At 40.2% G+C, this 14,323-nt stretch overlaps 1 protein-coding gene across 2 annotated transcripts in view; it reads right to left on the bottom strand.

Annotated features, from left to right (window-relative positions):
* Window positions 1-5,889, bottom strand: part of efcab7 (EF-hand calcium binding domain 7) — a 12,472-nt gene extending 6,583 nt beyond the window's left edge. Inside the window, exons 1-5 of one of the 2 annotated variants that reach the window (XM_031859579.1) lie at window positions 5,328-5,889; window positions 4,517-4,728; window positions 4,160-4,246; window positions 3,575-3,794; window positions 1,142-1,266 (exon numbers count right to left, since the gene is read on the bottom strand). In XM_031859579.1, the coding sequence (XP_031715439.1) occupies window positions 1,142-1,266; window positions 3,575-3,794; window positions 4,160-4,246; window positions 4,517-4,728; window positions 5,328-5,457 (774 nt within the window). In that variant the 5' untranslated portion in view covers window positions 5,458-5,889. The other variant, XM_031859580.1, reaches the window with a different exon arrangement.
* Between the last annotated feature and the right edge of the window lie 8,434 nt (window positions 5,890-14,323).

Below are 14,323 nucleotides of genomic sequence, written 5' to 3'. Positions count from 1 at the left end.
CACACACACACACACACACACACACACACACACACACACACACACACCTTAACACACGCATTTTAACCACAACCTTTACCTTATAACTCTAACCCATTCATAAAAACAAATCCTGAAATTAAATATCCTTTACTTGTTATGTTTGTATTCATGATGACAAATTTGCATCCCACAAGGCGATGCATGCATGCATGCACACACACACACACACACACACACACACACACACACACACACCTTCACACCACTGCAAAAACACAGCCTACCCTCCACCCTCCACCCACCACCACCCAATTATCGGCCTATGGCAATATAGCAGCCAATATAGCGAGCAGAACTTCCCTCAGAGGTAATCTCTGGACACACATTCTTCTACCACGATGATGTCTGGCCCTTTCCAATCTCAACACAGTGCCGGGACCTGAGAGATGGAGCACAGGGCTGTTATTTCTATTTATTTATTTATTTATTTTTCTTGCTGTAAAGCAAACCAGCCGAGGTTAAGCCCAAAAGTGTGAAAACAAAGAGCGTGGGATCAGTACAGTGTACGCCCATCATGAAAAGCAATGGGTCACAGTGACACTGGGAGAGCAGTGGGGCTGGAAAGTCCTTCGCTATCATGGAGTCTCTCACTGGAGCCCACATACTAAGATTCACAGGTTTTGTCAGTGATGGGACAAACAATTAATAATTCAGATTCATAACACAGCTAGCATGTTGCATATAGAATATAATAACAATATACAACAAACCATGTGATGGATGAGTTACTATACATTACTGTATTAAATTCAATTTACTGTCATCAAAAGCCATTTATAAACATTAGCAGACAGGAACTAAACTGGGACTACAAGTTGAGTTATGACAGCTCTGGTTATGTTATTACTTTGTTTAGTATAAGAACGTCTTCAAACACGGACTTTGATGGGTAACTGACAAACACGATCTCAGAAATATCCTTCGGCTCTCAGAACATATTTCGCTATATTTTTGACATTTCATTTCATAGATTAATGATTAATCACTTAATCTGAAAAATAATAGACAGATGAATTGATAATGAAGATGAGATAAATTGCAGCTCTAGGGTCGTTATGACTATGGGTGGGTGGTGGGGGGGGGGGGGGGGGGGGGTTACCTGTAAGCCTGAAGGCTCTGGTATTTTGCTGGCCTTAGTGCTGCTGCTGGATGTCATCGTGATTGAGTTCGACAGGGACGACCGTCTGCTGCGAGCAGAAGAGGGACGGGAGGATGATCTGCTGTCTGAGACACACACACACACACAGCAGACACAAACATGAAAACTCACATCGCTAAACGCTAACACAAAAACTCATATGCTAAAAATCCATCCAAAGTTATGATAAATAAATCAAGTTCCTGCAACAGAACAGAACACTCAATTGACTGACTGACAGAGTAAGTACAGCCGTCCTCTCTCCGAACGGTAAACACACTTTTGAGAGAGAGATGAGGTGCACAACATAATTGACACTGTAATCCGCCTTCACAGAAGTCCGTTCCCAAGTTCAAGCGAAGACGGCTACTTTGCATTTTGGGTTCTGGGAAAGTGTGTTCTCAAGCTCAACTACCTTTTAATTAATTATGGAGGCCTTTCAAATCACAAATGGCATAACAGCACCCTCTCAAATCCATTATCTCGCACAACTTTTTCCCTTGAACTCTAATTGAAGCCAGAAAATATCAATTCACTAATGAGGGGTCTGATTGTTTCCAAGCCTGGGAAATGAGGCTGCGAAGTAATGCGATAGGCTTACAAGCAAATTACCATGGCAGAGAAATAAATAGACCCACTGTCATGGTATTTGTGATAGATCTATTTTGTATTGATGGGGGTATTTTAATCTAGAGGATCAAATTGTAGCTGTTGTGTGACTGTGGACAAAGATGCACTGAAACATGGCCAAACAAAAGCTTCAGTGTGAGTTTATAGCCAGTATTGTTTCAGCACTAGTGGTGGAGAACTGCAAGAATTGAACTAAACAGACCAATTAATAGAGAAACACCACGACAGTTCATCAATCGGTCTGACTGTTTGCCAAAACACGTCAGACACACAACAACTGATGACTGATAATTGGTCTGTATCTCATCAATTATTTGTAAAACAATTAGCCTAAATGACCCATCTCGCGTACAGTTAACACATAGTATTTCTCAGTGGTATATACTGACAAATTTAGGAGCAAATGAGCAGTCAAAACTGTTTTTGAGCTCCAAGAATAACCCATTCCACATGTGCGATCAGGTTGCATCTCGTGTTGGAGCCTTGTTAAAATGTAGCAGGTATAAATCAATACGAGGGAGAGGCACAATAATGTGATAATCCCGACAACTATGTGGGAGCTCATTTGTTTTTGCAGTGGTGGTCGACTGGGCCCTCCTCTCGACAACCGTCTAATCCCTCATCATCTCCCCAGTGAGAAGTGGTGGAATCCTCCAAATCAATAACATGAACATGGACTGACCACCTAAATCAACCCCATCTATCTTCCCACCGTGGGCCTGTCCGTGGCTCGCTCATCCAGGATCTCCGTAACTTCTCTTTTCCTCAGAATGCTGCTTTTAAAGTGCAAAAAGTGGATTTTTACGTCCACCTTCAACCGGCTGAAGGTGTTGTCTTTTTGCACAGAAACACTCTGTTGATTCATCATCCACGGTTGCGGAAGGCTGAAGCTGGACGTGATGCCAGTCCTTGTTTGCTTAAGCAATGAAAACGTATTTTTTGGCAAGCGTGCCAACTCCAAAGCCATAGTTGAACGGCGGCATTTTTCATCAGCATAGATGGAGCTTTTGTCAATCTCTTAATGGCAGAAGTGATTACCCAAATCACAACGCTCTACAGTCTCCTCCCACCAAACAAGCTGCCCTAATTGTGTGGCTATTATGATGAATGGACTGTCTTAATGAGGTGATTTGTCACAGGGGGAGTGAAAAATCGATCAATAACAGAGCTATTATTTATTCATCAAAAGTAATCGGCGAGGCGTATTGGGGCAAGCAGTGTGTATGGGTGTGCAACTACAAATTGGAATCTGAAGTATACATGATGTGCAGTCGCCAATGGCTGCTACTTTGTACCTGTAGATTGTGCCGCACAAATTGCCATTATGTTCTGCAGTCATACACTAATAAGATATTAGCATTTCCATGCAAAAATAAAGACTGCTCAATATATTTTCAGCATAGCTGGACGCTGAGTAGAGTAGTGGCTGGTGATGCAAACAGTACAGTGCAGAATTCTGGGACAGAGTAGCTATGAGAAGCCATCGAAGGTTATAATCTTTTTTGTTTTTGTTCTTTCCTGTGGCCTTGATCGTTTTTCTTTTTAATCTTTGTTAATTCATATAAGATATAGTTAATTCATATAAGATATAGTTAATTCATATAAGATATAGTCGGAAGTTAGATTACCGTTTGTGTGTAAAGAAGACTACTTTTGAGGGAATGACAAATAAATATTTTCCCCTGTGGAATCACTCATCATGTCTTTAACTTTCAAAATAAATGTCACTTTTAAGTCAGATTATTCCATCCCTACATGTTGTACCTTTCTTGAGTGTGGCGTCTGTTTCTGGAGGTTGAGGGAGAGTCGCTGCTGCTTGTGCTGCCGCTGCTGCTGCTGCTGATGATGCTGATGACACTGAGCTCTTTGGAGGGCTGTATGACCGACTGCCAAAGTTCTGTCTCTTCAGCTTGGCATTTGCCTCGAGCCTCTCCAAAGCAGCCATCTGACACTGCTCCACTGTAGACACAAACAATCTGCAGAACTGACAGCAAGAGGAAACCAGCAGTGAGAGCATGATACATGAGGATGTTGTGAGGCAAGAGAGAGGGTCAGAGATGCTTACATCCTGGATGGAGGTAAACATATGACACTAAATAAAGACAATATTGGAGCAAAGCATAGGAGGTCATAGGGTTGTTTTCTTTTGCACTATTGGGTTTTCTGTGCCACTTCGCATCGCTGATTCTTCTGTATCTTATGTGAATTCAATTCAACTTCAAAGAAAAATGTTACATGAAGATAGGATAAATGTATATAAAATACACGTTTTCATAGGCTTGGACACATAGTGTAAGCTGACAAGTGTGGTATTAGCATCAGAAGTAATTTAAACTTATCTAAACTTACTTCTGCATAGTCCAGTTTGCCGTCTTTGTTGATGTCAGCCAATGAAAAAATAGCATTCACCTCTTCAGTGGTCATTTTCTCTCCTCTCTAAAAGATCCAACATATTTTCTTTAATAGCAAAACACCACGACAAAATAAGACTGTTTCATTTGAGCATGAACCGATCAGAGATTTTGATCAGTTTGTGTTTAGGCAGTCTACATCTGTAATACAACATTAGTGGGTCTCCTGTTGGCTCAGAAGTCACTCAATTTATTAAAAATTAACAAGTTTATCCAAAACATAAACATAAATCTTAAAAATAAGCAGACAATGTGTTACAGAGCTCTCATCCACAAACTGTTTGAGGCTACTTACAGTGGTCAGGGCCTTCTCCAGTTCACTGTGTGAGATGTAGCCATCACTGTTCAAATCCATCTTGTTGAAGGCTCTCATCAGCTCAGTGTCCTCAGTTTTCTTCTCCTTTTTAAGAATCTCACAGAAGTCATCAAAGTTCAGTTTGGATGTTCTCGGGGTCCAGTATTTATTGAGAGTTGCATGGGCTGGATTTCTACCAGCCTGCTGTAGAGCTTAATAGGATAAATGGGATTATAGTTTTTCACCCCTTTTAAATGACATGTACATTATTTAAAAATTAAAAATCCACCACAATGAGTTGCTTTTCTTATTATAAAATGTAACCCCTCAACATCCCCTTTGTTTACCCAGAAGTAACTTAAGAGATTGGGGAACAATCATCATATTACACATATTTCGTAGCAGTTTGTTAAAAGTTTAAAGGGCAAATACGCCCTAGAAAATTGACATTGTCCTCTTCCAAAAACCTTTTGAACATGCACCGTTAAGTCAATATTTGCGAGCAGACAACTGTCTCTCAGAGCTGGAAATTAGAACATGAATACGAGTTGTGATCAGCTGACACCTCTTGTACAGTGGTCCTGAATTACTGTCCAGCTGTCGGTGTATAACAGTTTCTGGAAAATTGCATCCAATTTAGTTTTATATTGTAAAATGGCAAGACTTTCAGTCGTAAAAAAGAAAATGGCCATACCCCAGTAACATCCTCATAACTCAGTGTCCAAGGAGTATACTCTGTGTGGATATTTGCTTCCAGATGACCTGAATTTATATTAAGGTTAGTTAAGCTAATAGTATAATATTAGCTTACCACGACATAGCTGCTGTTTCGAAGCAATATTTGTCAAACTAGATTTGAACACAGCAAGGTATGCGGCTCTACACTGCACGTAGAAGGCCTCCTCTTCATCGGAAGGACGAGGTGACTCTTGAAAAGACATCTTAGGAAGTAGAGATCGACCTGGTTATCGTAAGCAAATTAACAGCTAGCTAATGTAGCACTCTTTAGCTTATACAACCAATCGAAAGCCAAATATGGCAGCTAACTATTATTTATACTTTTTCATCACATCGTAACAATCGCCTGAAAGCACGCAAGATGCATTTCATTGAACCAGATTCGCGTTCGCAGAGACATTCACCAAACACCGTTGCTACCTTTGCTGTCTGTTGCTAGGTAAACAAAAACTCCTCAGTGTTCACCAAAAACGCCACGGAGGAAACAACGCTAATTCTTCCCGTTCCTGCCAAAAAAAATGCAACGTCGTATTAGACCATTTGAGTTCATTAAATAAATACACACAGTCTTTAGATTATATATAAGGATTTATTTTTTGACTCAGACAGTTTGTTTCGTTGTTTTAGTCGTCTTTGCATTACTGCGACATGCGGAACTATATACCGGAGCATGTATGTTTTACTCGTACTGTTTTAATGTAGCAAAGGCGCTAGATTCATACATTTGTGACAAACAAACCTCTGCTAAAACAACCTTAAAATCTGTTAATCTACTGTCGTATAAATTGTATCGTAGCCAATAAAACTTTCTGCGTGGCATCAATAGACGCTTCCCTGACTTACATCACAGTATATAATAATCAATACACAGTATTAACTTTGACGTTTTAAGTTAGTTTGTGTGACTTCAATAACGCTGTTATACTTAACGGCGCCTGAAAAGTGTGTTTTTACATATTAGTGTCTGTTGTGGCCTCATCCTTTTCTTTTTAATCTCTCGTGGCTGCAATAGTTCCATAAAATTAGTATTACTGTATTTTCCTGTCATTGATGTCGTCAAAGTGGTAAACGCAGTGAGCCTCATATTTATTATCATGATAATATGTAAGAGAAACACAATGGGCCGAGAAAGGGCATTTTGCTGCATGATGTTGATTGTTGCTGCTGCAGGTTCACAAACAGCATTCCTTTACTTTGGTATTGTGATTTTATTTATTTATTTATTTGTGTGAGCTAATTTTTGTGTCACTGGAATACTACTAAAGTACAGTGAAGATTCAGATATAAATAACCTAGAATGGCTTAGGTTTGTGTGAAATAACACAATTCCTTGACACCTAACACTATTTTTTTAAACAGAGTGAGAAGAGCAATGCACATTAACAATGCCCATCATGTAAGTAAACTATCGGTCCTTAAACCAAGTGCGCTTAAGCTGCTTGAACCAAATTTGTGATATGTAATATTGGGCTATGTAAATACATTTGACGTGACCACTGGCAATGTAATCAATTTGTAGCTAACATACTGCTTTCTGATTTCTGTGTAAAATAGTATTTAGTTTAAAGGGAAACCTTTAGGCTTCCTTTGTTTAAAAGGTTAGTTGCCGTGCATGTTTCAATCAAATTGTGTCTTCTCTCTATTGCAAAATACATGTATCTGCATGAAACTAAACACCTTCGACTGAACTGCAAGTTCTCAAGCAGGTGTGTTGTCAATGTCATTGCAGGTCCCTACAGACATACCAGTGTACCATGTAACAAAGGATGTCCCAAACCTGCAAAGGCATGAGCTCTGCATAGAAGCAGGACAAATATATTCAGGCCATGTTCATATCAGTGAAAACTTGTGCCAAGAACAGTACTGACATATTGGTCATTGTCAGTGCTATGTCTCATGTCTAAATAGTGTATTCAGATTGCTTAAAATGAACACCTGCATATCTTAACGGACTGCACACACACTCAAGCATGCTACACATCTCAAACTCTAAATGTGGTTTTATGTGCTTGAATTTAACAGCCAGAAACAGTATAATGTAACTGTGAGGCAGGCAGTTACTGAAAAAATTAGTTTGTTTAGATTATAGAGCTGGGGTTGTTGTCCTTCCTGAAAAGGAATAAATAATGATACTGTCCCAATATAAGTCCACCAAGCAGCAGCAACTTGTATTCCTGCCAATGTACTGTAGATTGGGTTATTAAGGATGTGGTGCTTCATCAATGGGCAACACCAAAGTCACAACAAAGGAAGACGAGGTCCCACAGACAGAGTTGGAAAAGTGAGTACTCAAGTCGTAGTTCCCATATGTTCCAACATTATTTCATCAATGAGTTATATTGTAGGCTGCAATAACATCTTTTTACCACTAACTGTCAATACACTGAGATACAAAGTAGAGCATAGGGTTAAAGGGTTACAGAGAACTCCTTTTTACGAGTTGCTATATTTCAATTGACACACTTTCCTGATGGTCATAGTGACATATCAGAATTTAATGACAGGAGACACGGAATGACGGAGATCCATCACGGGCCAAAATATCAGTGATTTACATAGCACTAAAAATAGTTGTATAAGAGTCACTTAACACAAGAACCATTTCCTTAGTGAAGGCAGACAGTTGGTGTCTGGTCCATCCATCAAGACAAGCATTAGTTTTTAATTTTATAGTGCTGTCACTAATAAGTTACATGAGCTCGATTTACAGTACATTCATAACACTCACTTGGTTATGTCATATTAGGGTCATTTGGGGGAAAAGCAGTGTTGTAAGTTATTGTACATTTTGAAATAAGTTTAATTGTATTTGGAGATGAAAAGTGGAACCCCTAACAGCCAGAATAAAAACAGACATACTTCCACACCAATGCAATACAAGAATACAATAAAGCACAACAAAAATGGAGATACATAATTAAATGAATTAAGAAGAGATTTTTTAAAAATGACTGCTTTATAACAGGGTCTTTTAGATGAACGATGCTTTAGTTATTGACAATTGTTCAGATCATTACCACTATGCAATCAAAATAGCCCAAATTCAGGATGGACATGAAATGTTTTTTATTGTATTGTAAGTCCTGGGTTGCATCTTGTGGTTTTCAATCTCTCCTTTATGCTTATTCAGGGTCCAACCAATGTATGTGTGGTCTTTCCAGAGATATGTTTTAGTTTCTAATATTACAGCCAATTATTTATTGAATAGATCACACTGTCAGAATTATAATACAAAGCATTAAAAGAATAGAAAGAGTCATTGTGCCTTTGTAACGACACTCTCTTTTGCTTTGACCAGATTGTACTCCCTGCGATCCAAACTGGAGCAGTCAGTGGACGCATTCATCAAGGCCAGGGAAGAGCTGGAGGAAATATTCATGAGTAAGACTTTTTCTTTGGTCTTAAATCTTTACAATAGGCGGAAATGTCCCCGTCTCCATCATATCTTCAGATTGAGAGATGATGGCTTTTATTACATACTGAATATTCACTTCTGACACGGCTTTCCCTTTCAGAATACAGCTGTGTTTTTAATATAATTTGTTCATTCATTTCCCACCATCTCCTCTGGGGGGGGGGGGGGGGGGGGGGGGGGTCCTGTTTTTTTTAATTAGTCAGCAGATGGCAGCAGTGAACAAGGACATTTCTTCACTGGATCGTCTGACTTAAAGACAGAGACACAGAGAGCTGAGTGAGTACAATGTAATATGACTGCACTTTCCACTCACTCAACTGGATGTAAAGATGCATGAAACTACTTATGATTTATGTTCTGTTAAACACAAGTTTTGCGTGAGGCTCTCTATTTCTTCCAACTTTTAAAATGTTTGTGTCGTTTCAGCACCCAGAGTAGAGTCATCTTTGGAAGAAGACAAAACACCCCGAGCATCACAGTCAAGGTTATAAACCAGTAAACACAGTGTTAGAGTAAACAATCTTTTATTGTTTAATATATTGATGCGCTATTACGCTCCTACATCATCAAGGTAAACACGCCTACTTCACATTACTGGGATTTTATCACACTGAGAGGCTTTACGGCCACGTGCTAAGCAGAGCTGAGAGTTGATCAATATCACAAGATTTACTGAAGATTAAAGGTGACACACGTGTTTGATAAAATTGATGCAACATTTCTACACTTATGACTACAAAGGTCAAATACATTTTCATTTGTTCGACAACTTGAATGGTTTAAAGGCTTGAGAGCTTTTTTTTATATCCCACTGAAGTTCTGTGCAGTATAAAAGGCCTGTATCCCTACATTTGCTTGTATCAAGACGTGTTTTCATTCACATTATTTTTCAATGACATCCTTTAAAAATGGATTGTGACCTTATCTCTAGGTCTTTAAAGAGCTGTGTGAAAACATTTTGGTCCCAGTTGTTCGGTTGATTTCAAGATGAGCAGAGAAACAAATGTAGTCACAAGGCCGTTTCATTCCCAAGGACAACCCCACCCGCTAAACCCTCACTATTTGATTTGCTTCCCCCTGCATCTTCTTCGCTATTTAACATGAACAGCATCAATGAATGCTTGTTTGTTGTACAGACAATTGTGTGCTTGCGACCTTTGCAGAAAAACAACATTTTGTTATGGTTACACAAACAAGCCAATGAGTGGATTTCCTACTGATAGAATTAATTTGATTATTTTAGGCACATATTATGCCTGCAGCAGAGCAATTCTTGTGATCCAATCATACAATGGTGACTTGTGGAAAATGAATAGAGGGTATTGTCAGGAGGCGAGCTTGTTTTCCGATAAGGTTGTCAGAAATTATTTTAATTAGTTCCAGTGAGGGAGGAGAACATACATGATGCATTGTGGATCCGCACCCCGGGAATGTCACATTTTTTGTCACATGGTGGATCCGTGAAATTTATCACTTTTGCATCAGTCTCCTTCCAACAACAGACTTCACAATGTCAGGGCGGATAGATGTGGGAGAGAATTGGCCCTCTATGTGCATTGAGACACACATTTTAAGTAAACAAACTGTTATTAAAAAGCTGCTGAAGAGTTCTGGCCTATATCCTCTGGGAGGCGTGAAATCCAGACAGATGATGTTGATGGTAACTTGAAGCATGATCCTGCTCTAGTGTAAAGTGTTTGTTTAGATTCACTTCTACGGCCTTTGGGCTTTGGCTCCATGTGCTGAATACAAGGGAGGGATGTGTAGGAGGCTCTTTGGAAAGGGCTTCATGAGGACAGAGGAATATTATGCGCTGGTTGTTCTCTTATCTTGACATCGATAGGATCCATATGCTTGCATGCATTTTGTGTTGGAGCACAATTCTATCTATCACCCTGAAGTCTTTACAGAGCTACATTGAAGCGTGTTTTAGAGACTGCAATATGATTTTCAATTGACCTGAGCCATGCTGGTATGGCATAGGTCACAGTATTTAAAAAGATGTAGAGACTGCACTGGTTTGCCGCACCTTTTTGTCGGCCTTTTGATATGCAGGCTATTCACAATAGTATAACGGTGAATGATGATGACAAGGCAACATCTGTCTAAAGCTTGCTAACAGACTACTGGTCACACCAGACCACATGAGGCTGTAGCAGTAAAGCCCCTGTGTGTAGTGTGTGTGTTTCATTACACAGAGTTACCCTAAACACTGCACATTTTGGATGCTTTTATATTGTCTGAACTTAGTAGTGGTACAAATAAATGTTCCATGGCCTTTCTGCATGTTCAGACTCCGTATGCCCCCCCCCCCCCCCCCCCCCCCCCGCCCCCCCCCCCCCCCCCCAGCACCTCCACCCTGCCGAGGCAGCTGAGTAAATCCTCGAGGACATTTAAACCTTGAAGGTCAATCCTCCAATCCTGCCTCCCTTTCTACATGTCTTCTTCCCCCGCCACTCCCCCCTTTTCCTGCCTTGTCATCCCCTTTTCCGTCTGACGCTGTGATACACTAGTTTAAACTAGCCTTCTTCTTCTTCCCTCAGAGTGAGAGCGCAGCGTTAAGAAGCGCTTACGACCGTCCTTTAAGGTTAACAAAAGTTTCAGTAAGCATTCTAAAGAAGTCACTCTTGGTGAGCAATCAGGCTCGGGGCGAGCATAAATCCTCCGGGTATAGTCGCGGCATTACCAATACCCGCAGCGCCTGTATGTGCTGATGACTACAAAATTGAAAAAGAAAGGCCCTAATAATTCTGAGGCAAGTTTCCCTCAGCAGTGGGTATTGATTATTTGTGTGTGGTGAGATATTTGGAAAATTCAATTAAAGGAGTTGTGCAAAGGATTCATAAATTCAGCCCCTCCGACCGGTATCGAGACATGGTTATGTTCTGAATCAATGCTGCACTTCACAATATATTTTCTTAGGAACATAAAAATAAATAACATTTAAACAGTTCTGCTTACTGCAGAAACAAATTTTATTTTCTCCGGAGCTTTTTAGCAACAGCCAAGTCCTGACTTGTGCACATCTTCGGGGTGCTAACATATTTTTATTGCAGTTTTCCCATAAGAAAATCCAATATAATATGAATTTTGATATGACAAAATGAGGAGAAAGGGGACGGCTCAGCAGTGTAAAAATTGATCAGGCCACAGATCGGGCCACGTGGGGGAAGATTTGTATGTCGGCAGTAATGGGCTGTATTAAAAAGAAGATTCCTTAAGAAGTCATAAAAGTGATGGGGCTGTGTCGCAGGTTGTGGGCCACCGGCCCAGACTCTGGCACATCAATCCTAGCAGGCCTCACGGACAGATGCCACCTACCCACCGGGAGTTTTATGCTTTCTGATTGAACACACGGTTACAATTAAAGGGGGGAGTTGTATATTAGACAGTTTTGGTCCAAGTGAAGCCGCTGGCCTTCGATCGACAATGTGGGTTGCGGAGTATGCAATCTTTCCAGGCATGATTTCTGATTTAGTGAGTGTCATTGCATTTCATCTTAGGGTGCAAAAAAATATACTTCCATGTTTCTTTGAAATATTAACATAGCAAGCAAATAATCTGTTTCTTTCATAACCAAATATAGCCGAGGGTTGAATGAAAACACCGATTAGCATTATCATAGGATAAGATTTTGAGATTGTCATTGACTTTATGTTAACTCCCTATTTGTCAAGACAAGAATTGTGAAGATGGGTAGCTCCTCCGAGTTTCTGAAGTCCATTATGGGCTGAGTTAAAAAAAAAGAAATATAATTTAGAAAAATTTGAAATTAATTACAAATTGTAGTTTAAAGACTGACAGAAATCAATTTCCATACATCTTGGTATATGGAAAAATATGCCTCCTGTTTACTCTCATCTTCATGAACATTCAGTCTCGACAGTGACTGGTGTGTGTGTGTGTGTGTGTGTGTGTAATATCAGGTGCCAGTGGGGTTACAATCATGTTTTCCTCTCCCATATTCCCCAGGTTTTTGTTAGCGAGGCATTTCGTCTGTTGACAGCTAATGAAATTGCTCTTCACCTCTTGTGCGTATGATCCCGCGGAGATAAGGCAGGAAAATGAATGTGGAATCTGCGCTGGCAGTTGTGAGGCTGAGATGTCTTGGAAGCCGTCATTCATCTGCGAGACAAGTGTCTGAAACAGTGGGAGCGAATCCTCTGGCATGTTAGACCCCCGTCTCCCCACCGGAGCCTCAGCATGGCAGCTGACAAATGTTGATTCTACATTAACCACAATGCTGCAACGCTGTGCAAATAATGTTCTTTCAGATGGCAACCCTCATCCCCTTCATGGCTAAAACCTTGCAATCCTTCCCACCTGTGCAGTTTAGCACCTTTGAAAAGTAAAGGTAAGGGGGGGGCAAACTGTCTTGCACAAGACAGTAGTCTCTTTATTTGGCAGTGCCTGGAAAGGCCGAGGCCTCTCACTGCCCGTGTCGACCTAAGCAACAGCTGGTGTTCACAGCAACATTTCCTATTTCTGCCCAAGGTGGATCGTGTAACTCTCACTTTATCACCCTTAGAGGCCACGTGAAGGACAAAGCCAGCACGCTCGTAAACAAAACTAATGTTTTGATACTGGCCCCTCCGGAGATTGATAGTTAGATCCGTGCTGCTTGCCTCCACCGATGCATCACAAAGAACCTCTTACCGATACGGTTTCCTCTATAGGTTGAGATCTGTTTGCTCATCTTCTTACTTCTCGTAATGTGTAGTAGTAATCTGGGGTCCCTTAGGGAGATTTTCTTCATCTCCCGTTAGCACAGAGTTTTAGCTGTGAGGGTACAGTCACTACTCCCTGTGCCTGAGTCTTGTCTGAGCGTTAGATGAACAGAAACATGGTGACATGCATCCTCCTCGGGCAGAGACGAGGTGGTGACGGGAGACTTGCTTTCACCGTGACTTGACAATGAAAAAGATGAACTGGATATTTTATCAGGCTGAAATTGCTGAATGAGACACTTTTATACATGAGTTTCCAATCTGTCTCATAACAGTTACAACAGAGCAGTGTAAAGGCAGCCGGACAAGGCAGCTTGCTTCGATAAGTGTTATATTTTGTAGCTTTAATGACACTGTTCGGTGGCTGGTAGTGTACCGTCACATACTGCAGCGTACCTTTGAGTATCTGGTTTATACATGGGTCTTCAATAAAGTTATGTACAGTATTATTCAGTACTAATAACAAATAATTTCCATTAGCGATTAATCTTTCAGTATTTTTCAATTTCAGAAAAATAACCGATACAAGTTTCCAAAATGATGACTTCAAATTGCCATTTCTGTCCAACCGACAGACAATTCCCAAACATATTAACATTTCGATGACATGAATTCACAGAGGCAGAAAACCATCACATTTCAGAAGCTTTTTACGTCATAATGAACTGAAATTGATTATTCAAATTGTTGTTGATATCTGCAGCTTTTGATCGTATCAAATGATCTTCCTCGGCAGACGAGTTGCCCAGTTGTCATTTTCTTTAAGTCGAATATTCAACTAATCGTTGAAGCACTATTTAATCTGAAAAAGGTAGACCAGAAGTTATTGTTTTGAATGTATTGATTTCATTTACACCAGATGTATTCGTCGTTTCCCTGTATTATACTACTAACTTACTACTAATAGTATTGATTTTTCTTTCCCCT

This window comes from Anarrhichthys ocellatus, unplaced genomic scaffold, assembly GCF_004355925.1.
Source record: "Anarrhichthys ocellatus isolate YVR2014 unplaced genomic scaffold, GSC_Weel_1.0 scaffold22, whole genome shotgun sequence".
NCBI lineage: Eukaryota > Metazoa > Chordata > Actinopteri > Perciformes > Anarhichadidae > Anarrhichthys > Anarrhichthys ocellatus.
This window is presented reverse-complemented; position numbering and strand designations above follow the sequence as displayed.